At 41.4% G+C, this 23678-nt stretch overlaps 1 protein-coding gene across 1 annotated transcript in view; it reads right to left on the reverse strand.

Annotated features, from left to right (window-relative positions):
- dab1a (DAB adaptor protein 1a) overlaps positions 1-23678 on the reverse strand; it is a 61085-nt gene that overhangs the window by 29201 nt on the left and 8206 nt on the right. The window contains exons 2-3 of the mRNA XM_088004855.1: positions 9043-9182; positions 5196-5294 (exon numbers count right to left, since the gene is read on the reverse strand). Coding sequence (XP_087860981.1) covers positions 5196-5294; positions 9043-9182 — 239 coding nt within the window. The remainder of the gene's footprint in view (positions 1-5195; positions 5295-9042; positions 9183-23678) is intronic.

The following is a 23678-nucleotide window of genomic DNA, read 5'->3' on the forward strand; positions in this document are numbered from 1 at the left end:
AGACTAGCGCTAGCAGCAATTAGCAGAGATCTGGTGGAACTGCGCATCTGCTGAGCTCGTCATAGGAACCGCTTCTCAGTGAAAAACTATTTTAAAAGCTTAACAGAGGAACGTTATGATGATGTGCTGAAGGGGGCACTAAATTTCAAATCAAATTTCTTTTAAGTCATGTTTGATATAACATAGTTACTTGATGATGCTATAAAATGGCTTTCCAGGGTAGTTGGTTGCTTGCAAAGACATGTACGTAAAAGTTCAATAACGACTTTATGCTCTCTCTCTCTCTGTCCAGATATGCTGATATGGACAACAGCCCCACACGGCATCGGTGTCTCTCGGGGGGATTGTGGGCAGCGTGTCCTTGAACAGCTGCTGGTCACTGACCCAAGATTTTCTGCTCCGATGCCGGGAGTGAGGAGGGAGGAAAGGAAGCAGCGGGACACTGTCGGTCTAACCTCCCCTAACCTTCACATCCCTCTCCTGGAAAGCAGCCCACTGAGGCTGCCCAGTCTCCAGCCAGCAGGCCCGGACCGTCAGAGCACTTAGCTTTGAGGTGTAATTAGTCGCTTAGTCACTCTGCTAAAATGAAGGCGAAAGAATAAAATGCACAAGACGTCGTGCAGTCAGATAACAGAAGCTGAACATTTCAGATTGTCTTGACATGCTGGGAGCGACGAACTGCTCACATGACAGGAAGCCCAGGTAAGGTTGTATTAATTTAAAGGTTTTCTAACGATGCATTTCAGCCTTTCTTTTCAAGTGGGAGTTTGTGAAAAAGAAAAACAGGAAGCACAAGCTCAAAATTATACATACAGACTCAAATGTAAACACACAGCTCATTAATATGTCATCAAATGCCCCTTACTAAGTTGTACACTGTACCAGCTGTCAAGCACGGTTTCAGTCTCAGTAGTTATGTTGCATCAGTACTGCTGGGTGCACCAGCGGTGAAATAACGGAGATGTAGCACCGACTACAGATTCTCTAACTTCACCTTAAATCAGGAGCCGGACGGGTGAAACGGAGATGTTCCAAACATGCACTGAAACTGGCTTTGGGATGGATAAAGCGGGTTAAAGTTAGGGAACTACGCAGAATCTGTTTGAACTACGCCTGACAACCAGAACCAACTTTTTATGAAAAGAAGAGACGTCACTTATCCAGATAAATTATGCCAGCAGCTTGTTGATAGCGAGACATTCGTCACAACTTCCCAAGGGATATTTAACCAAACATTAGTGGATGTGTGTGCATGCTTTTGAGATCGTATGAATGAGTTTGACCTTGTGTTGAAAAGAGAGAATCCACAATAAATTCAAACTTAGGCACCCAATCTTTTTATTTTTCTGTTTTTTTTTTTTTTTTTTGAATAAGCAGGACCGCCAACTTTAACTTAGTGCACATATGATTAGACTATAAAGATTAGATTAATCGGGTTACCCAAGTCTCTCCCCTGCGTAAGGTAACCTGGTTCTGAGCAGCGTGACAATTGACAGCGAAAGGCAAACGTTTTCCTTGACTCGGTGTGAAGCCAACACACGGAGCACAATGACGGAAGTTTAAAAGCTGCAAGAAGCTTTTTAAAAATGAAACAGTTTTTCTACAGCATGTCTGTAGTTAATTTTTTGCCAAGAAAGAGGTGAAGGCTTTTAGAAGTTGCTCTTTTTAATGCTTTTTACCATTTAGCCTCCAAATGCTGGATTTGGAACCGTAAAGGTAATGACTGACATTCTCTAAGGAACAACAACGGAGAACATTGATTTAGTCGTCCCAGCTGCTCTAAAATACAATGCTGACGAGAGCTTAAAATATCAACTCAGCAATGACTTTGGGTTTATTAGAAATGGTCTGACTACTGTCACATATCCATCTGTCCATCATTTATACCCGCTCGTCCCTGCAGGGTGGAAGGGGTCATTGAGGGAGAGGTGGGGTCCACCCTGGACAGGTCGCCAGTCCGTCACACAGCACCAGATAAAAATAACTAATGACCGCTCACCGCCGAAAGGCAAGAAGGAATTACTTGAAGAGTCATCCTGGTCTTTTTAAAGAGCTATCGGAATGGGCTAAATCAGAATGTGCACATCAAAGTTTTTTTTTTCTTAAGATCAGAAATCAACCTCACAAGTGATGGGTTACTTCATCTGCATTTTTGTTTTTAAATGATGTGACTGAATGAACCAGACGTATCTAATCTTTGTGACTCACGAGGTTCAGCCCTCGACTCCTGACATGAAGGTGTGTCCTTCCTGCGCTTGGCGCCAGAGGCTGGTGAGGCCAGCAGCTGCACGTGTGTTGCTGTGTGTGTGTGTGTGTGTGTGTGAGTGCGTGTGTGTGTGAGAGCGTGTTTATCGAGATAGAGGCCGACCCGAAAGAGAGACGTGCCGACCTGCTCTCTCTGAGATTAATGTCTCCACCTCTTCTTCTTCGACATCTTGAACAACACTCCCCTCCATCCTGCGCGTGACCTTCCCTCCTTCGATGGAGGGGGGGGGGGACTCATCTATTCCTTCACCTGTACATCCATCCATCCTCCCATCCGGGTGACGGATGCATGCTGAGGGCGTGGCGGGGGGGTTGAGATCATCGAGATCCATGAACCTAGGCAGAGTCATTCTCTCCGTCTTCCTCTCTTCCCTTGGCATAAGGAGCGGTTGAAGGACTCATAGTGACGACTGCATATCTTTAAAGTTAATATTAATGCGAGGAGACAGAGGACAAGGTCTCCCTGAAGAGAGCTTTACTCTGACATATGCTCCCTGATTCCCTACCTATCTCTCTAACTCTGTTTCAGTCCATCTCTGTCCCTCCATCGCACCCCCTCCCTCCTCTATCAATCTTTTCCACATCCTCGTTTCCTCTTATCGTTTCACCCAACCCTTTCCCTGCTTCTTTTGCTCTCTCTCCCCCACTTTGCTCCTTCGGCTTTTTACCCAGTTTTTTTTATTTTTATTTTTTTTAGTATCTATTGTTTTATTTTCTTTATCACTCTGTCTTTCATCATAGAAATGTTGACGCGTCAAGGAGGGGTGAGGGACGTGACTTTATGAGGGCTGTAAAACGAGGTTTGAAGGTGAACGACGGGCAAACACACACGCACGCACGCACACACACACACACACACGTGCAATGCGAACGACGTCCGACTCACGCTGGGGGTGTAAATCTGGCAGCTAAACACCAGGTGTTGAGCTGCGGCTCAGACCGACCAGACAGCACGCCACGCACATTTATACGACACAGATGTTGAATTATGCTATAGAAATAAGGATGTTTTCCTCCAGCTGCCACAAAAAAAAAAAAAAAAAAAAAATCACCATAAAAACAAGCAAACACTGAAAATCTTAACAGGCTTCCAGAGTAAGCTGTGCCAAACACCTTAAAATTAATTTCTCTCCCATGTACCTGGCTCTTAATGCAGGAATGAATCTCAATCACCAGCACTAAAAGAAGGAAAACTGGCTTGTTTAGTGACATGAGACACACACACTTGGGGATCGGGGTGGAGGGGCGTGTTATATTTCTTGCTCAAGGATACATTACCAGGTATAGCCGGGTAGGGTATTGAGCCTCAATAAAAGCTGTCAGTGGATCCTTGGGTAGGAAAATTTAAAAAGAAATCACCCGGCACTTCTGGCCACTTTCCTCGGAGCTGCAAGCACACTCAATCTGCAACAGCATTTAATAACTGACTTGTGAGCTCTCTCCACGGACTGCCCTCTATTTATGACTGCCACTGTTGGTGTAAATCTCCAAGTTGTCAAGATGTCTGACAGAAGCCAAGAAAATCTCCTTTTTATTGTGCTTTTGCTGGGATTCAAGGTATTTTTTTTAGCTCCCATTAGGCAGAGGGAGAAAGGTGACTGATGGCAAACTGTGAGGTAAATAAGATAACTTTGTAAATGGAGGGGAATGGCAGGGGGGAAGGGGGTACAAATGGTTTTAAAAAGTTGCATCCATTCATTCCTCCATTGTCCCCTCATTTACCCGAGTTTTGCGGGCGTAACAGATTCAAGAGGGATTCAAGAAGCGACATGCCAGCAGGTTACCAGTGGCACAAGAACTGGAAAGCCTTTAAAGGGGTCCAGGAAGCCATCTTGGCAGAGACCAATTCCCCTTTAACTGACTTGTTTCAAGTCAGGAGAGCAGTCCCCGTCAAGTCCCGCCCAGATGAGGGAGCGCCTCACCCTATCTCTACGGTTTGAGTCCAGCCAAATATGGAGAATGAGTGTTTCAGCGACTTGTACATTTGTTGCAACATTCTTTTGTCTTAGCAGAGCAGAACCAACGATACTGCAGAATACAACCCAATCCGACGACCCATCTCTCGCTCCATCCTACAAGATACCTGCAGTCCTCAGCTTGAGGCAGAGACTGACCCCTGACCTGAAGTGGGGTTGCAGAAAAGTAAAACCACAACAGTTTTTCGTGAAGCACAGAGTAATTCTCACTGCCAGTCCGTTGATTGAAATTCAGCTCCTGTGACAGGAAGGTTCCCTTATTAACATGACAGATAAAATGTGGATGTTTGGGAATAATGGAATAGATGCCCAAATTGTTCTTTGTAACTATGAAGAAGTGTTCCTCAATTCGTCTCGCCCAACAATGTTTCACACTAAAGTTCACGAGCAGCATGTCTGTTAGCCAGCAAACAGACCAACTAAATAACCAGCTAACAGCTCATTTAACTTTAAGTTTTACTTTAAAAAGAGCAGGGTGGCAAAAACACATAATATTCTCTAAAATAAGCCCTTAAGAAACAGACGTAGCGGGTGATCATCCTCCCCCTCTGTTCTAACACCATTCAGCAAAATCCATACCACAAACCGGCACTGGGCTCCGTGCCTCGTTGTTGGAAGCGCTGAAATTAAACATACGATGAAGTCAGGACAGATCCCATTGGTCAGCCAGGAAAACAGCCAAGTAAGATGGAAAACGCATAATCCTGGAGCACAATATGAAACCAGTGTTGTCGCTGTTTGCAAAAAGGCATACAATGGGATAGCCATGTTCTCTCATCTACTACAGCCTTGTTCTCAGGGTTTCAATTAGGGCCTCCTGATTTCCCCGGGGGCCACTCCCTTTCATGGAGAGGCCTCATTAACAGAAGAAACACAAATACATGCACACACAGCAGGGCTGTGATCGGCGGTGCTCACGCATATAAACAGATCCGCGTCTCCTTCAGAGCTTACCCCCGTCTTCTCATCAAAGATCTTGATCCCTCCGAAGGAAACGGTTAGAAACACCTTCTGCTTGTGTTCTCCTTTAGACCGCGCTGCAGCAGCTATACCCTGCGGACGAGACACACACATACACACACACACGATGCAAAACAATCGCATTAGGAGCAGAAATGAAATACATGAAGAGTGGAAAGGGAATGCACGTAAGTAGAGTCTCTGAGTAAAAGATTGTTCTCTTGGTGGATTACTCCTCAGTATTGGTAACAAGCCACACATGGTGGCATCAGTTTAGGATGAGACAATTTACAGCCACAAACAGACATTTCACCAACATGTTTAGCAGAAGATTATGCAACACTAAGTAGGCTAAATGTCTGGAAATTATGGCAGACATGTCGCTTCTGCACATGCTAGAATTACTCCACCAAGCAAGTAACGTAAAGCTGCTGTCACACCGTTTCTTATCTTGCCGTACCTAGAGTGCATTTTACGAAGGTCTAAATGTGAAGAAATGAAGCACATTTTTCAAAACATCAAGTCCTGTCACATCTGTTTGGTATGCGTGTTGTTCCGTTTGCATAAATTAGAATGTTAAAGAATATATTTTTATTTAACCATTATTTTATTAGAAAGTCCCTTGAGATAAAGTCTTTTTTCGAGGGAGACTTGGCCAAGAAGCACAACAGAACAAAAGGTAGTTTTCTACTGTGTCTGGACCAAGTAAGTTACTTTTGCCATGATGTCATAATGTCATATTCCAAACGCCTCTTTTCTTAATGATCATCTAGGGAAGAAATATTACATAAGTCTATATACAGGCTACAACTGCCCCCAAGTGGTGAAATAATAATTAACAAAATGAATCAGAAAGTAATAGCTGCCCTGCCCTGATGGAGGATGCATTTCAAACATTTGGCATGGAGAGGTGAGTGATTCAGAGTGTAGACTCATCTGACCTTGGATAACGTTTTAGGTCAGTACTGCAACTTTTGAGCAGCGCAATTTTTTTGAAACATCCCAAAAGGTCTGCTATGCACACTCACTCTCAAACTCAGGGTATTACAAAGACATTTGTCATAAAAACAATGTTTTTAACATAGTTTTAAGCAAAACTTAAAATGCTTTCTTGCGTGTTTGATTTATTCAGCAAAGAAAAACAAATATTCCTCATTTATATTTGCCACCCACACCCTGACTGCAAAGTCTAATTTTAAGTTATGCACACATGTTGAAATACTGAAGAAAATATACGCACATTTCTATAACCTGCGAAGGACGTCTTGCGTTGTTTTGTTTAGGTCCACAGACATATTCCTAAGCTTAAATGCGAACAATAACTTAGCACAAATTTAAATGTGTCAACATTAGCGGTGTGACGGTGCAGGTCTTTCAGTTCAGCACTCAGCCGTCCTAAATCAATACAGCCATATTAAATATACACGTATGCACAATGTTTGTGCCTGAACTCTTTGTTCCACTGAGCAGTTTTAAAAGTGGCACCAAAACAAAGTAGAGAAGTCTTCCACTAAAGTCTGCCACATTTTCACAACGCACCGTAATATGCACTCGAACTTTATGATTTTATTTAATATTCAAATAATTCTATCCTGACATAGAAACTTGATTTTTCCAATGAGATTTATCCTGTTTAAATAAAAGTCCAAGTAAATAAATAAAAATTGAGAAAGAAAGGCAGACCAAACCAAAGTTAGCCTTTTACAATAAGATTCATAACTCTTAATTACTCACTTAAAATAATGTTAAGCCAAAAGTAAAACACTGGTGCACAGAGAAATAGGCTGAAGTCCAAATCCAGCTGCCTGCAGTTTTCAACCAGCACTGAACACCACGGAGGTTTCTGCAGAGGGATTTTCTCCAACAACTGCGCTTCTATGGTGCATTCAATTGCTGCTCCTACAACGGATCGTCTCCAGATAAACACTTCCAAAGTAACTTGCACAGCATTTTGCATACATATGACAACAAAGTATGGTTTATCTTAGGCGATAAGTTGATTTTATCGATGAATCAAATGGTTTTTTTTCTCCTTCAGTTAAATTTTGCAATGCACGCCCCTGGGCTGTTATATTTCAGAATGATGTCAATGATATCAAAAGGAAACTATGTTGTTCGTCGAGCGTCTTATGACGTCCTTTAGGTGAAGTCACATCTTTATTCTGCTGATTATTTGTTTGTTTGGTGCCAACATTTCCCGTTTCAAGGTCAACTCTGGATGCAGCGATTTTTTTGCAGACCTACTATTTTTGTACGTTGAAGGTCTGATTTCCTGAGAGGCTTGGTCCAGAACAGTTTGTGACATCTGACTACACAGATTAATGAGTGGTTTGCGCCCTATGAACCTCTGGACTGGATATGATTCATTGGTGTCTATGTAGATGTCAGAAATTAAGTCAAGACAACTATTCTGGTCAAAAATAATACCTACTGATCAAACATACGGTTGATATGTACTGTATGTTAGAAATGCTACAGTCTGTCATTTTAGTTTAACAAGGTTTTGAAGAGTTCAATTGGATTTTAATTATCAAAGCAGCTCAATAGATTTTTTTTAAAGTACTGGAAGCCTTTTATGCACATGATGCACATCTTTTAGAGCAGTCAAACAATATGAAGATGGAAAACGTTCCATCACGACGCAACTTCTGAAAAACGGAAAGAAAGTCCAGTATCAGAACGGATTTTACTTTCATGTTGATCTGCAATGTTTAATCGCAAAAAGAGGAGAAGAAAAGGGTGGAACGAGAACAGAGAACCGGAGGAGCTGAACGAGGCTCAGGAGGAGCCACGTGAAGTAAGAGGCGCAGAGACGAGAGTAAAAGAGTTGATGGATTTCCTGTCGGAATAAATGAGAAGGAGGGATCCCCGTTTGATCAATGAGCTGTCTGTCCGCTTCTCACCCTTATAGGTATCCGCTGAGTGGAGTGTCCACTCCACGCAAAACAAAACACAAATGTAATTTTCTCTACTTAATTTCCACTGGCAGCATGACTTAGGGATAATTAATAATGAATGAGCCGCTCCTCGCCTTATATCTTTGACAAAAAAGAAAAAACAAACAAACAAGGATTTGTTTAAATATGCAGCTATTTTTAACACGAGTTTCTTCACGCTGCAAAATTCAATCAATTTTTATTTTTCATAAACGGCGCTCTTTTTTCCCATGAATTATAATAAAGTAGCCAATCTGCTGTCATCTTCATCTTCACTCACCTGCCTCCTACCCATCATCTAAATGATCCCTCTTCCTGTACGACTTCTCTTCTTTGTTAACTGCCCCATCTGTCTGACTCCCCCTCTAATTGTTCCTGTCCTGCCAAATGAGACATTCACCCCAATCCCCTTCTCATCCATATGGCTAACCTCCTCACTTCCTCCTGCACCCATCATCATCATGCCTATAAATTAAAGCGTGCACACTTTTTTTTTTCCCCCTCCTATCTTTGTACTTGAACTTTTCTCCCCTGGAAATTTGCATATGGGGGGGGGGGAAAGCAGGCAAACCCTGCATGCATGACTATATACGAAGGCGCGCTTATGCTGTGATCTATTAAACATGCATATTTAAATGTTCAACACTAGAATATGCATGAAAATGAACTCTTTATGGACCAAAAAAAAAAAATTGAACAGCCGCTGATGTTTTGTAGGTTTTGAGAGCGCGGGAACTCCGTTTGGCCTGAGGCGGTCCATGCTGCGTTGTTTCTCCAGATTCTTCTTTTTTTCTTGTTATTTTTAAATTATCATGCAAATTTAAAGTTTCCAGACTGTGTCCACGCGAATCTCTTGTTTGTTTGCAACAGCAGAGAAATAAAAGGAAAGGGGAGCGTGTTGTTACCTTGAGCTTCATCATTGAGTCCTGGCAGAGCTTGTCTCCGCGGGCGGCGGTGACCTCGTCCAGGCCGATGAGTTTGGCCTTGTAGCGGACGCCATCGCCCTTAAAACGCCTGATGAGAGCTGCCTCGCTGCGATCCTGCCCTGCAGACACAAACCACACACACACACGCACACATACACACACACACTGCAGTCAACAGTGCAGCTTCCAGTCAAGGACCTCAATCTACCTCGGACCAGCACTATTACCTCAGGGACATCAATCAAGTGGCCAACAAAAAGGCTTGAAACTGTAATTCTTTATGGGAGAAAAAAACAAAAACAAAACACAAAAGTAAAAGTCAAAGCTAAAGATTTAACAACATCTTGTTTCGGGACTAACTCAGAAGTGATCGTGTTGAAATTGGTCAAGACACTAAGCGGATGTGCCTGTATTGTTCAGGAGGAACAACGTCGAAACTCAAAATAATGGTGTGACATTTTGCTCTTATCTCCCCGGTCTGCTTGCAGTCCTTCCTCTCTCCTCTTCTTCTATTGTGCTCCCGATTGCCGACACGGTGCGAATGCATTAGTGCGTGTCAGCCGTGGCGTGAATGTGTTGACCTTGCTCTTGTCCAGGAAGTCTCTGTGTTATCTCCTGTGTTCCTTCTCGCACACACAATATAAGACGCGGGCAGAGCGGCTACTCGTGAGGCTAAACTCTCGCTCCCTTTGTGTCACGCTGTCACCATTCTTCTCCGGACCATTTGTTTTTTTTCTGCCTCCGAGATGCCGTGGGTGAGCAGTTCATCAACGCTTTTCCCGTCCGGAGGAGCACCAGCTCGTCTCTCCTGGTCGACTCCTCGTCGTGTGTCGTGTGAATGCGGCACGGGGGGGAAAGGAGTGTGAGGGCGAGAGCTAGAGGCGTAATGATAATGCAGCAAATTCAGATAATATATAGAGGCATTAGTTCTGTACTCTGTATCAGCGTGACTCTTTGGAAGGTCAGACTCGGAGTGATGGAGAGATCCCGCTCCTCCTTTTCTCACTCTTTCACACTCCCTTCCATTCACACAAAGTCCCCGAAGCACCGCAGTGTAAGACGAATGAGGCTTTAGATCCAGGAGGGGGGAATGCCGCATTTCACAGCGCTACTTAATCATAGTTGCCCACCGCTAATTACTTTATGTCTGCGTTACTTGCTTACTTATCCAACTTTAAATCTGCATCAGCGTCACACGATGTGAATCGTATTTACAGCAATTTGTGTGTGTGAACAATGGGTGGGCATTTATCTCAACGTTTATCATCTATCGTGATAAATTTCATATCAGGATAAGAATTCTGACTCATCGTTATCGCGATAAATTCCAAATAACGATGTCAAACACCCAAAGCTCTCCACATTGGATTACTTGTTTCACTACTTTCTCCACCATTTACTCAATAAAAGGATCAATAAATATCAACAAGTTTAAAAAATATGCAGGTTAGTGATACAAATCACACTTCTTAAAGAAGAGTTTTGTGTTTGTGGGAATGTAACTGCTGTGTCATGCAGTCAAAGCCATAAAAGTATTTTTTTAATCGTTTTTTAAGTCCGTATCGCCCAAATCCACTGTGTTCAGTACTCAGAAATCCAGTCTTTACACCGCTACCAAGAAGAAGAACCAACAGTTCGCGCTACCAAAAACACTCTTCAGTGTGGAAGTTGTTCCTTAACAAAAATGAATAAAAAATAGCTACTTTTGTTTTTTGGTGAACTGTCTAAATAGAAGTGATTTAAGTCAGAATCTGTTTTAAAGGAAACTGTATTTTCTACTGAATAACGTCGGCTTTTAATTGGGAATGCTTCGCTGGCCTAAATCCAACTTTAGAAGTTACAATGAAGGCTGAATTCACTACAGCAAATTTGTTTGTGTTTTATCCATGTGAGCTTTTGACCTAATATTCTTAATTGAACATGTTGGCGCATTTTGAAATGTTTGCATTGTTTAGGAAATCTGAAAAGCAAGGATTAACGCTCTGCAAATGCTTCTGTTTTAGTCATGCTAACTGTGCTAATTGTGCTAATCACTAAAATGAAATCAACTTTTACTGTGACATTTTTCGAGTTATGTGGTTTCGGGAACTGTCGGTCTGATGGGACAACCCTCGACCCCTTTGCCCCACTGCCCGACTGCACCAAGACCTCGGGAGGGTTAAAGAGAAATCTGAATCACTCAAGGTCAATCCTCTCTAAAAGATTAGAGATCGGAAATTAAACACAAAATTCTGATCGGTGCATCTCCATTTAAAGTTTTGGTCTCATATAAGGGAAAACTTGTAAAGGAAACAGTTTTCCAGAGTTGATAAAAAAAAAAAAAAAGAAAATCCTGCACACAGACACTGTGTTTGAACTCGCAGTGCTGACTCACTAAAGAGACGGACTCAGCCACAGCCATACTTTCAGTAATTCATCACTGCCTCAAAACCCTAAGAGACAAGGCAGCTAAAGAATTTCTGCCCTTGTTTTGTAGAGAACGTGTCGCCTCAGTGGGGATTCGGATGAATGGAGGCGTTTTAATCACCAGGCTGTTCTGCTTCCATTTCATTTAGAAATGTCCCACAAACTGACAAGTTTAGGAAATGTACTCATCAACAACCCTGTTGAATGTTAACACAGAGTTGCTTCGACAACTCCTCCAAACTCGTCCTTTCTTCTCGTGGAATGAACAACATGAAATGTGTTTCCTGCTACAAAGTCTTGAGATGCCAATTCATAATTCCTTCACATTAAAACATGAGACACTTCTGAGAAGCTGGGTGCTCTTAATCCATGTGCTTGGAAACCGACTTGGGAAGTTTTACCAAACATATGTGGAAATGTAATGCTTCATGTTGAACATTAAGGTTTCATTACCCCAAAAACAGCAAATAGGACACTTTAAAAAAAACAGATTTTGCTTATATTTAGTTACCACAACTGTGTTTTGTTGAGGTTAGAGTGAGTTTTAGCTTGTGTTGCCACTAAAACGCTGTGCAAAACTTTCATAAAAACATCAAATGCTTCTGTCAAGGCAACATTATCAGCATGAATAATTAGCGTCACAGCGTCTCTCTATGTCATGGTTACAATATGTTCACAAAATCGAAACGTCTCATGTAAAACACAGACCTGCTTCTGAAATTACGCTATTGAGGAAATAATGTCTGTGGATTGCTAAACCTCAAATTAAGTATTCTGCATATATTGAGGAAGAAAATCTACTTAAATTATAGAGCTTTGTAGATCTAAATTGTACAAAATTGCATTGTGTTACTAGAAATTTGTGGAAAAAGTACCATCTGCTGAAAACTGATGGAGGAAATGGAAAAAGGTGATTGGCTAGACTTCTGATTTGCACATAATGATGGTTAGAGTACCAGGGATATGTTATGGGGTTGAGGACGTCGCAAGTGTTCAGCAAACAGAACACCAAACACCGAGACACAGACCAAAGGTCTACACCGAGTGAAAACATCCAGACGTATTGAAGCTCAACTGAGCAGAAGCTGACAACCAAACCGAAAAATAGGGGGAAATTACCGGATGCACAGATCTATTGCTATTATAAATCTGCCGTAAATGTAAAGCAGACTGCCCATGCTTAAACAGCTGCAATAAATGGAGAAAATTGCATTTGTAAATTTCCCCCTGGGTCTTTGATTTAAATGACTGAATTTATCGTTTTACAAAGTAAGCATAAAAACCGCACAGTTGAATAAAAAAAAAAAAGATACATTTCTCCCCCCTGTTTGTAGAACCCCACAGTGTGCAGGGAGCAGAGTTTATCTGTCACTTCAGGGGCGCGGATCTGTGTGAGTGTTAAACAACTCTAGATGTGTCCAGCTGCTTTTGTCTCAATGGAGCAGCAGTTTTCATTTGAGTCTGACATTTAAGACCTGCTTGCTCCATCTGCATCCATCACCGTTACGGCAGCTATACTTAGCACAGAGGGTGGAGAGTCAAAGCGAGGCAGCGAGGTTGGAAAAGGCCAAGAGAGGAAGGGGAGGGAAGGAAGGCGGTGAGAGTTCGGGGTTATTTCTCCTGCTGAGTGGTTTATATTATTACCTTTTGGAAGCATCTTCCATGAAAGACCTCCCCGTGTGTCTGTGTGTGTCTGCGTCAGCGGGTGTGTGAATGTGTGTTTCGGGGAGGGGGAGCCATTCGGTCTGCTGTAATTAAATGTCTGGTATTGCTGTGACCCCACTGAGCTTCAAACACAGCTAATGAAAGAATCTTTCGTTTCATCTGTCATGCTGTTCCACGCACGCACGCACGCACGCACGCACGCACGCACGCACACACACACACACACACACACACACACACAGAGGAACACGAGCAGCACAGTGTCACTTACTGCCACGCTCACACAGACGGAAACCAAGCCGTGTGTGGCAGCATGTTTGCAGCGATCATAACTAGTTTGCCATAAAGATGAAAGGACCTTTGCGGCATCAATCTTGGTAGCTCACAGGTGAACACACATGCTAACACACAGAAAGACTGCTAACATCAGAGTCGGAGTAAAGCACGGGCCGCTATTAGAGTCTCCCAATGTGGTAAAAATGCCACAGAAATCAAACAAAATGTATAATGAGCTACTTGGTTTAATTTAAAACAGAGTAGCAACAAAAAAAATCCTACTGTTGCAAAAATCATACAACATACTGCAAAGTGGAGGTCAAACACTTCAAAACAGTGTCACCTTCATATTTCAGTTGTTTACTTTGATGGGCTTAACCCAATGAAAAACATCCAAAATTCAGATTTTCTGATGATTTTAAAATTACACGAACCAACTGAGTGTGATTTTAACACATAAATCTTATCTTGCGACCTAATCAAGCAGAGGGAAGACTCATGACTGGATGTCTTTGCAACAGATAGTCAGGCGTCTATTAAGTCTAAAAGTCAGTGCAGAGATACACCAAGACATTCATGATTCCCTCCATGATGAGATTTGGTACGTGCACACACTGCCAGAAGAACCACTGCCTGTTTTAATGACTGTATCACTCTATGCTTGGGTGGCCAGCACACATGCCTGACCTAAACTCCAAAGATAAAAGGAGGGTTGCTAAGCAGATGATGAACCAGGTTGATATTGCTACATTAAAAATCTTTTTTTGTTGTTTTTTTTTGGTTATTTTGTTGTTAAAACACTTTAAATATATCACTCTTTGAGGATCTGTAAGGTACTTGGGTTTTAACACTTTAAACTGAAATACATTTCTGATATTAAAATAATATACTGAGACGCACGCACACTTCCAAACAACTCTATTGGGGGTTTCTTGTAAGCAAAGGAAAAGTGCGGCCTGTTGTTTCACTGGGGCAGCGACAGGTGAAAAGGGGAGGCGCTATAATGATCCATGCTTCATCCAACATGGAGAAAACAGATGTAAGCACATCCAAACATGTTTTAAAAAATTGGTCTGCTTTGATACCAGTAGATGGAATAAGTGGCATGTAGCTATTTAAGCTCAAGTCCCTCTTCAGTATGTGTGTGTGTGAGATAGCACTTGGTATGCAGAGTTACTTCATAACTGTCTGTCTGTTGCAACAAGCAAAGAGGGAGGGACGGACATAAAGCCTAAAGCAATGATGGAAAAGGAGGGGGGGGGTATAGAACGTGATGGATGGATGAATGAGCCGAGCCCCCATTGAATAAATGTCAGTCAGGATTAAAGCGTTATGACAGGCAGAACTCGACCAGCTCGCTTTCGCGTGCGCACGCAAACACACACATTCTTCCACAGGTGATAGATGGCAGGTGACTGCTGGTGCCGTGCACCGAGCCCTCAAGGAAAGCCCCCAGCATCGCCCCTGGCAACTGTAGCCTCCTGCCTCCTGCGTGCCCCTCCATCACTTTCTCCCACCTGATTATCCCTTTTTCACCGCCATCTACTTCGCTAAAGAAGGGTTACATTTCAATTACGCATTCTGGGTATTTACATCTCTCTGTCAGCAGGTTCTGCAGACCACGTCTACCGTTTCTTTTCACGATTGCAGTTTAAAAAAATGAAACTGGGTAGGGCGAGATGAGAGCAGTCAGATTAAATGCCCCGAGAGCTGGGTCTAACGGAGAACGAAGCTTCTTCTGATCTCTTGTAACACCATCTAAAGCATTTTTTAAAAAGTTTGTGTGATTTATTCAAAGAAATTTTTTTTTTGTAAAACTGATTTAAAAAGCAGAGAAAATTCTACCATTTAACTTACTTATTCACCCAAAAACTCAGTAAGAGAGAAGTTTTCTTCATTATAAAGAATGTCAGAGGGTTTATAGCTTCTGAAGGAATGCTTGCTCCATAAATTACTTTATAGAGATCTGATGCTAGCCTCATGTGCACAATCTTGACTTTCCAGTTTGTGTCAGGGAAGTTCCAGGGAAGACGTTCGCTTTCCCTCAGAAATAAAACGTCAGATACTTTGCATGTACCACCGGCGGTGCATCTCGGTTTGTTTCCAACAGGCCTAACTTGTTTGCGGTGGCTGTTTGTTTCACTGCGCTCCAGATGAAAAGGCTCCCAGAGGCTCCTTAACTACAGCTGGGATGGTTCCCAACAAACACTCAACAGCACATGAGGGAACCAGGCAGTTACTCTCCAATTAATCCTGCCTCTAAACCCTACTGCTGGGTGTGTGTGCGTGTGTGTGTGTGTCTTTCTTTACCTATCAGAAGCTTGTTCAGATGAAGCGCACTCTTGTACTATCCCTCACACAGACACGTTTGAACCCACAAAACAGCATGTGTTAAGAAAACAACATGTTGCTGCTTCTGCTTGATTCTTGCAGTTCTCTCTGCAGTGACTGGATGCGCCGCGCTGCAGAAGCAGAACCACAGTTGTCAAAGTAAAGTCGTCTTTGCATCAAAGTAAAGTTAATCTTACTAGAGGTTCTTTTTGTTGTTATTTGTTTTACTAGTCATTTAATTTTTCCAATGACCAATTTATGTCTTAACCCCAGACATAAATATTAAACTATTAAAATTAGAATAATGATTTTGAATTTTTACATCCATGTTTTAATGTATATCTGATATATAACCGACTTAGGTTATAGAGAGAAGCCCAGTTCTCTCTACTATAATAAATATATATTTTATAGCTTCAAGTTGCTGAAGCTGCATATGCAAAGTAGGGAGAATTGCTAGTAAGGGATATCCACAGCATTTTTAAATCATCAGTATCCCTCACTCCCCCGATCATCTCCTTGGCGTTACTCATGAAAATATTGTTTTACTATTATTTTTGCTGGAAGTTTAAAAAAAAAAAAAATCACACATTTTCACGTGCACAGTTTGGAAATCTGTATTAGAGATTATTTTTTGTCAATCCGGCTTTTGCATAACAATCTTAATGTTTTGCAGCTTTTGCAATAAAGCTAATGTTGATATAAAAACCATGTTGACAGCTGCACTGTTTTTCCACAGTTGTTTTGCTCGTTGTGCTTACACAGCCCCGCTGTCAAGAAGAGAGCAGCAGAAACGTCACTTGATAAATGTTATGACATTCAAAGCAAAGCGCTGAGATACAGAAGCAAAAGAATTACATTTTCCACAAGTTTTACTTGCATACGTTTAACAGGAACTCCACTGACAATCAAATCATCAGTGATCAAAACACAGGAAGCACGCTAAATATTAACTCAGCACTTCATCAACATCAGACATGTGAGGAAATGAATGATAAAGCTATGCTCCTTTCAGTTGTAGTGGCCTCCTCAGTCTGATTGAATACACATTTTAAATATTGAAACGTTAAATGCAGATCTATATAATTCTTAAAAAACAAAAAAATGATAACATATGAAGAATATTCTCAATCTTCCTTGTTTTGCTTTTGTTATTCTCCATACTTCGTGTGTACATTTATTAAAAGGTTTGCCAATCACTGCTCACCGACTAATAAAGCATTAAAGGTACACAGTGGAGAGACAGGAAACAGGAAACTCTATGCACGTGTTAAAATATATATGCATAATTTTTTTACATTAATTAGCCAAAATCTTCAAATATTTATATGATAACCGCAATTAATCTGCCTGTTGTCTGCATAGAAAGGAACAGTTACGCTTCTTTTCAGATGCTTCTTTTACTAAATCGTTTTGATTAACACGTGCTTTTAGTTTTTTTGTTTGTTTTTTTTCTCGTATGTCTTCACTTTAACAAACCTGGAAAGAAATGTTTACAGATCAATACCATTAATATTAATGGTCTCACCAAAGCTAAGGCAGGCAGAAAGCTCAGATGTTTCCACAGAGTGCATCTTAGTTCAGTTTCAGTTTTTGTGTCTCACTCTGCTCACCTGCCCTGGAGCAGGTGAGCTTCCAGGTAGGAAGTGAAATATCAGTGTGCAGAGCAGGAGGAGTTAAACCTGAGGTCACTTTGACGAGCCACAAATCTGCACTCCAAGCTCCAAGTGGAATAAAATTATTGCACTATGGCTAATCTGAATAAATAATGGCTTTGCCTTTGTGTCTTTTGAAACACATTAATACATAAGCACTGTTTTCTGAATTGCAAAAACACCAGAATACACATTTAATTCAGGCGCTAAAAGCGGATCTACAGGATGAATCAATGTGTCTGAATGTGTGTGTGTGCGTGTGTGTGTGTGTGTGTGTGGTTTAATATGACCTTAAATTATGAAAAGCACATGAATATACTTAATAATCTTCCTTTTACATCAAAGATTTAGCTTCGTCTCACACATTCACCTCCTCACCTGCAGTTTTTACTGGGATAAAGAGGCCAGAGAAGTGAACCTGAGTTATATTACAGTCGATCTGTGTTATGAGGACATTTTCTGAACACACAGGACAAATTAGAGCTGAAATAAATAAATAAAAATAAAGATCAGACGTACAGCGCTGCACATTGCCATTCCACCCACTCTGAAACACCCACACTCTGAGTGAAGGTCACTTTAAAAAGCAGACAGAGAAAAACCCTCGACTTGATTGTACAGTCAGAGTTGGGAACACAGACAAGCCACTTCTGAGCCGCTTACTCACATAGCAGATGAAACTTTTCATCTTTCATCTTATTTCAAAGACTTTCCAGTTATGGCAATTTTAAGACTTTACAGTGAACTGCTAGACAATGCTTTTATGTAAAAAAACAAAAAACAAAACTGTTTTGTGTTTGGAAATCATTAGTGATATTCCTCTGTGGAGCTTGATGTATGTCTCTATCTGTCTTCCAGTTTCTTCTTTAATTCCTCTTTGCTTAATTATATCAGACTTTTTGAGTTTAGAAGTTACAAGAAAGTTTTAATTTTTTTATCGTTTTTTTTTTTTTTTTACTTATTAGCTGTTTAATCTGAAAACAATTTTACTTTTTTTTTTGTCCACAACTTGTTAATCATTCACAATGCATCCATCCAGCTGTACATCCATCCATACATCCATCCAGATCCAGCCCAGGCTTGTGGGAGGATCTGAGCAGATTTAATTTGGGGGCCTCTTTTCTTTTAAGCCCGTCTTAATTAATAAAGATTTTTTTTCCCCAAGAAACTGCAGGACAAAAGCCAGTTACTCTTCTTCTACAGTCTCATAATAGTCGGTGTGTGTGACATGTAACCTTGGCAACAGAAAGTAGAAAGTTGGCATTATAATAGGGTTGATTTAATATAACTTTTGAATTATGAAGGTATAAATACAGCTGGTGTGTTCAGAAACATGACACTGATGGTGTCACGGTCAGGACACTTGTCATATTCACATCTAATGCCCTCAACCCTTTATTCTACACCACAGACTGGAGGAAAACCAAAATTATATCAGATAGATCTCGATTCTACCATCAGTCGTACTCAAGAAATAGGACTGAACATTAAAAACAGCTTTTCTAAATTCATCAGTCGTACTCACAGCTCTCATGCAGCATCACTCTGAGCTGTTTCTGATTCAGGAAGACTTTTCCAAACTGTTTGCAACACAGGCGAGTGTCAATGAACCGATTTCTTTTTAATCGCCAGCCCTGAGATTTTGATGCGATTCATGCCAGTACTCCTGGGCAGTCTTTATGGAAAGCCAGTGATGCTGAAATGTCTTAATGCTGTGTTGGACTTTGTGCCCAATGCACAAATCTCTAAGATGCAGAACGCAATGCAAAGTAATTAGTCTATTATGTTGAAAATGAAAATGATTTTCAGTGGTGAGCAGGACTTGGAAGAGTTTGGTTGGGAGCGTGTCGGGGCATTGGAACGAGTTGTTTTAATTTCCATTATATTCGGTAGGGACACGTGTCTCTGAATGTACATTTTCAGGATACAAACAAGCTGGTTTCACTCAGCTGAGATCAGAGGTCCATTCCCACCTAAAGGAGGATTACCTTTTCCAGTTAACAACCGTGGTTTCATGCTTAGAGGAGCAAACTCTCACCCTGATCGCTTCGTATCTATGAATTAATTTCTCATCTAGTGAGCAAGGAAGCATTTAAAGCTTTAAACGTCTCATAGAGAAACGACTCTCCTAGCTGCGACAATACCGACTTTACTGTCATCGAACCAGATCTGAGAGGAACAGGTTTCACGTTCTGTATGATGTGAATAAAATCACCAAGAACATATTGAAGAAAAAAAAAAACACGAAACAATGCATTACAAGTTCACATCCTGATTAGGAGTAAAGTCTAAATGAAGGGAAAAGCAGGAGGCATCCAAGTCCTGCTCTTATCTGGAGAAATGCAAGTCATCCAACACACACACACACACACGCACACACACACACACATATGTTCTATAGGGGAACAAGGTGATTTAATCATGTCTTCTCCCTTTCATCTCATCTCAGCCTTTTCTATCTCCTCTTCATTTTAATATGAAACCAACAACAGCTACGTTAGCGAGAGGCCAGCCTCAACCCTCTCGACTCTTTTTCATATCTTTTAGCCACTATCTCCGCGGCCCCCTGTCTCCCGAGGGCTCTTGGAGGTAAATCTCCCGTCTCACTGTTGCATTAGGTAATTGGACCCAGTAATGAAGGTGAGCATGCTGAGAAGATGGAAAGGTATTTTGAAGAAAACCAAATGCCTACAGATTTTGATTCTGTGAATAGAAAAATGGCGACTGTGGTGTGTCTATGTGAGGATATGAAAATATTTATAGAAAAAGATGAAAGATATTTAAAACAAAAAAAAGTGCATCTGCAGTCAGCAGACTTCCCTGAGATAATGTATGTCATAATGTTTCTCTATTAAATCTTTTTTATGGGGAAACTGAATTTTGATGTTTCATTAGCGGCAATCCATAAGCACCAAAGTTATCAGAAATATTCTCAAATGACTTTAAAACAACAACAAAAATCGAAGCTTTATTTCATGTGATCATGTTTCCCAGGGGTCGTCACTGAGGTCAAACAATAACGCTTTTGTTTATATTCAGTGAGATGGAGCAAAAGAAAAGTTAGAGGAAAATTAGAGACTAAAATAGATTGAAAAATACTGTGACATGTATCAAACAAACAAAATAAAACAAAAAAACTTAACATGCTGCAAAGTAAAGCATGTTAGCTTAGCATAAGAGGGTAAAATGACCAATAACTTTGCAAACAAATGTGTTTGATTCCTAAAACAACTTTACCTGCAGTTATTATTATTATTGTTGTTCAAACGGCCATTAAACACGCATCTGTTAGAAAATGCTCAAATGGATTTTGTAACAATGTGCCACTCATATGTGCCAGTCAGTCCAGACACTTCCACCATCACTGATATTCATTCTCTGACAGAAACTGAAGTCCCTCCTCACAGTGTGGCAACATTCTCACAGAGCTGTGGGACGCAGACATTAAGAGCTCTGAATAACTTCCAGGAGCTCATCTGTCATCTCATTTGTTATTGTTGAACTCATATCGTGTAAAGAGCACGAATGAAGAGCTCCGGTTTGCCAGCTTTAGATGGAAGGCTGGGATATGGGATGGAGTGGAAGCACCTGGTTTAACACACATTCAATCACCCAATTAATTGAGTACATTTTGATAGATTATTAAAATATTCTATATCTAAAGCTGAGCTCAGCTGAGACTAAAAGGTGACGATTTTTTTCCAGATTAAGTCTGAATATGCCCATCCTGCGAATTCGTATTTAAATATTCATTCAGCGCCCCGATTTCTGCCGATGAAGCGGTGTCCACAGGGACCGCAACACTGTATGCCACACGCATACACACACCTAATCCCAGGGCTTTCTTTGTGTAGCTGTTCATTTACAGCAGCAAAAGAGGAACCTGTAGCTCTCCAAAGGCCCAACCATCATCAAAAGAAGAAGGAAAAAGCCTCTCATGCTCCGTCCCTCTCATCCTTCCCTTAATCTCCCAGCCCTGAGAAAAAAAACAACACATTTTTTAGTCTAAAAGATACGTCTAACTAAAAACCAAAAGTGTCAGACCTATTTGCTTCTTTAATCCACCTGTCTGTGTGAATGTGTCTGTTTGTGTGTCTGACTGTCAAACACCGCAACTTTCAAAGCCTCAGCAAACACAGCTAACTCCTCAGCCGTCCTCCTTTCATGCCAGGCTGAGTACGTCAGAACAAAGTATCCTCTCATGTCTGTCATCCCAGCCAAAACACAGAACTGGAAGTAACTGGAAGTAACTGGAAGTTGTTGTCTTTCCCTCCTCGGTCTCTCTCTGCGTTTCATCTTGAGTAATGCTCCATCTCCCTTCATCTGCTCAACAAGCTTCCTGGGAGAGCGACGGAGCAAAGGAGGACTGCTGAACATCATACGGCACAAAAACAAAGGCGGAGCTCCGCCATCTGCCACAGGGTCTAACTCTTATTCTTTTAGCAGGTACACACACACACACACACACACGCACACACGCACACACACACACACACATTACTTCCTTAAACGTATCTGAAATTGCTCCACTTTATGTATAAGAAAGCTTTTTCTTAGCATTTTTGTGTTCCTACTTATATTTGAGAACATGAAGAAAAAAGATGCATTCATTGTTTTTGGATTCCATCTTTTCTGAGTTCAGCTAAAGAAACAGGAAGAATAAAGGCGAGCATGAACAACAGCTAGCTAAACAGAAAGGAAAACAAACTCAAACTGCGCCTTCAGGAACACTCAACACTGAACGCTGTCAAACAGATGACTGCAGAGATCAATTACAAATGTAGAAAAACAAAACACTCACAGCCATTTGCTCAAAAAATAAGTAATGATGGTTGATAGAAAACAACAAAAAAGGACACAGATGACAAAACTTTTCAGTAATCAGGCATAAAATCATGACAACCTGCCTTGTAGTGTCTTGGTTTTACCTGTTCTGCCCCAAGCAGATCCCTCAAGTCATAGTGTGTTATCTGGCACCAATATAATGTTATTACTAGTCTTGTAAGTTGTGAGGTGGCGTCTCTACAGCTTAGACCTGCTTGAGATCTGAGGAATTTCGAGGCAAATCCATAGAGAGCAAACTTTTCTACTCACGCTCTCAACTCGACGAACGGCTGACAAATTCATACACCGATACGCAAAATCAGCAGGCAACCTGCACAACAACACATCGAGACGGCGGGCGAAGCTGAAATCAAACTTCCACCAATAACTTCTCCAGTAATGTGAGCTGCAGTAGCTTGTCTGCTGGATCCTACAACACAGGCCAAGACTTCAATCCCCACGTGTCGACGAGCTCGTTCTTTCCACAGACACTCAGACCAAAACGGAGCAGGAACACAAGAGTCTAGGAGACTCTCTGACCAAGACGTCTGGCCGCCACAACTTGGCTCTAGTTGAAACAAGTTCAATTCCTAACCTTTCCCCGACTATTTGTAGGACAAAACTTCACTTTCTGCCTTATCTAGGCATTTTTTTTGTTCCTTTACCACATGGAAACTGTTTTTTAGCTATCTTTCTATTGAGCTAAATTATGTTGCTGAAGCTGTGTGAGCTGTTCACTCACACATTTGTCAGGTCAAGACACTCGATGTATTATAATCTACAGAAGGCCTTGATCCGCTGTGAACGCTGTAGTACAGCTACTGAATGTGTGTGTTGAAGTTGTCCTCTCTTTATCTTCTTTTAACATAACTATATTATAGCAGATCTTCCAGCTGTAGAGCAGTGGGCGTAATGTAAAAGAAAAAGTGGATTTGAGAAAACCCACATTCACAGCTGCAGCCAACTAAACTGACCAGATATCCCTCCTTATTCCACCTCCACCTCACAATACGTCTCTAATGCCTTAGAAAAGCCATTCGTGTTTTCATGTCGCAGGAGAACTGAGGTAAAAACCAGAAGCGCGCCTGCCTGCCTCAAACAAATAATAAATGCTCTTTCAGTGCGCAGTCCTTCATCCAGCACAGCAGGGTGAGAGCCCCGGCCTCTAATAGAGCGTGTGTGTGTGCGTGTGTGACATTGGGACATTTTCCCTTTGTGTAAATTATGAGCACGGAGGAAAAGTGTTGCTATGGAGACTGTAGTAAGTGATGTGGTGGGCAAAGCCACATCAAGTAGTGTGCAGGGAGGACGGAGCTGAACATATTCTGTGTTTGACAGAGTACAGCCACACACACGGACCGAGATGCAGAAAGGAGCTGAAAAAGTATTTACTGATCTGTGTTTCTGTGATTGGCTGCCTTTTCTTTTATTATTATCTTTTACTAGATTTCAAAATGA

This window comes from Poecilia mexicana, unplaced genomic scaffold, assembly GCF_051168715.1.
Source record: "Poecilia mexicana isolate PSO_F unplaced genomic scaffold, ASM5116871v1 scaffold_4, whole genome shotgun sequence".
Lineage (NCBI taxonomy): Eukaryota > Metazoa > Chordata > Actinopteri > Cyprinodontiformes > Poeciliidae > Poecilia > Poecilia mexicana.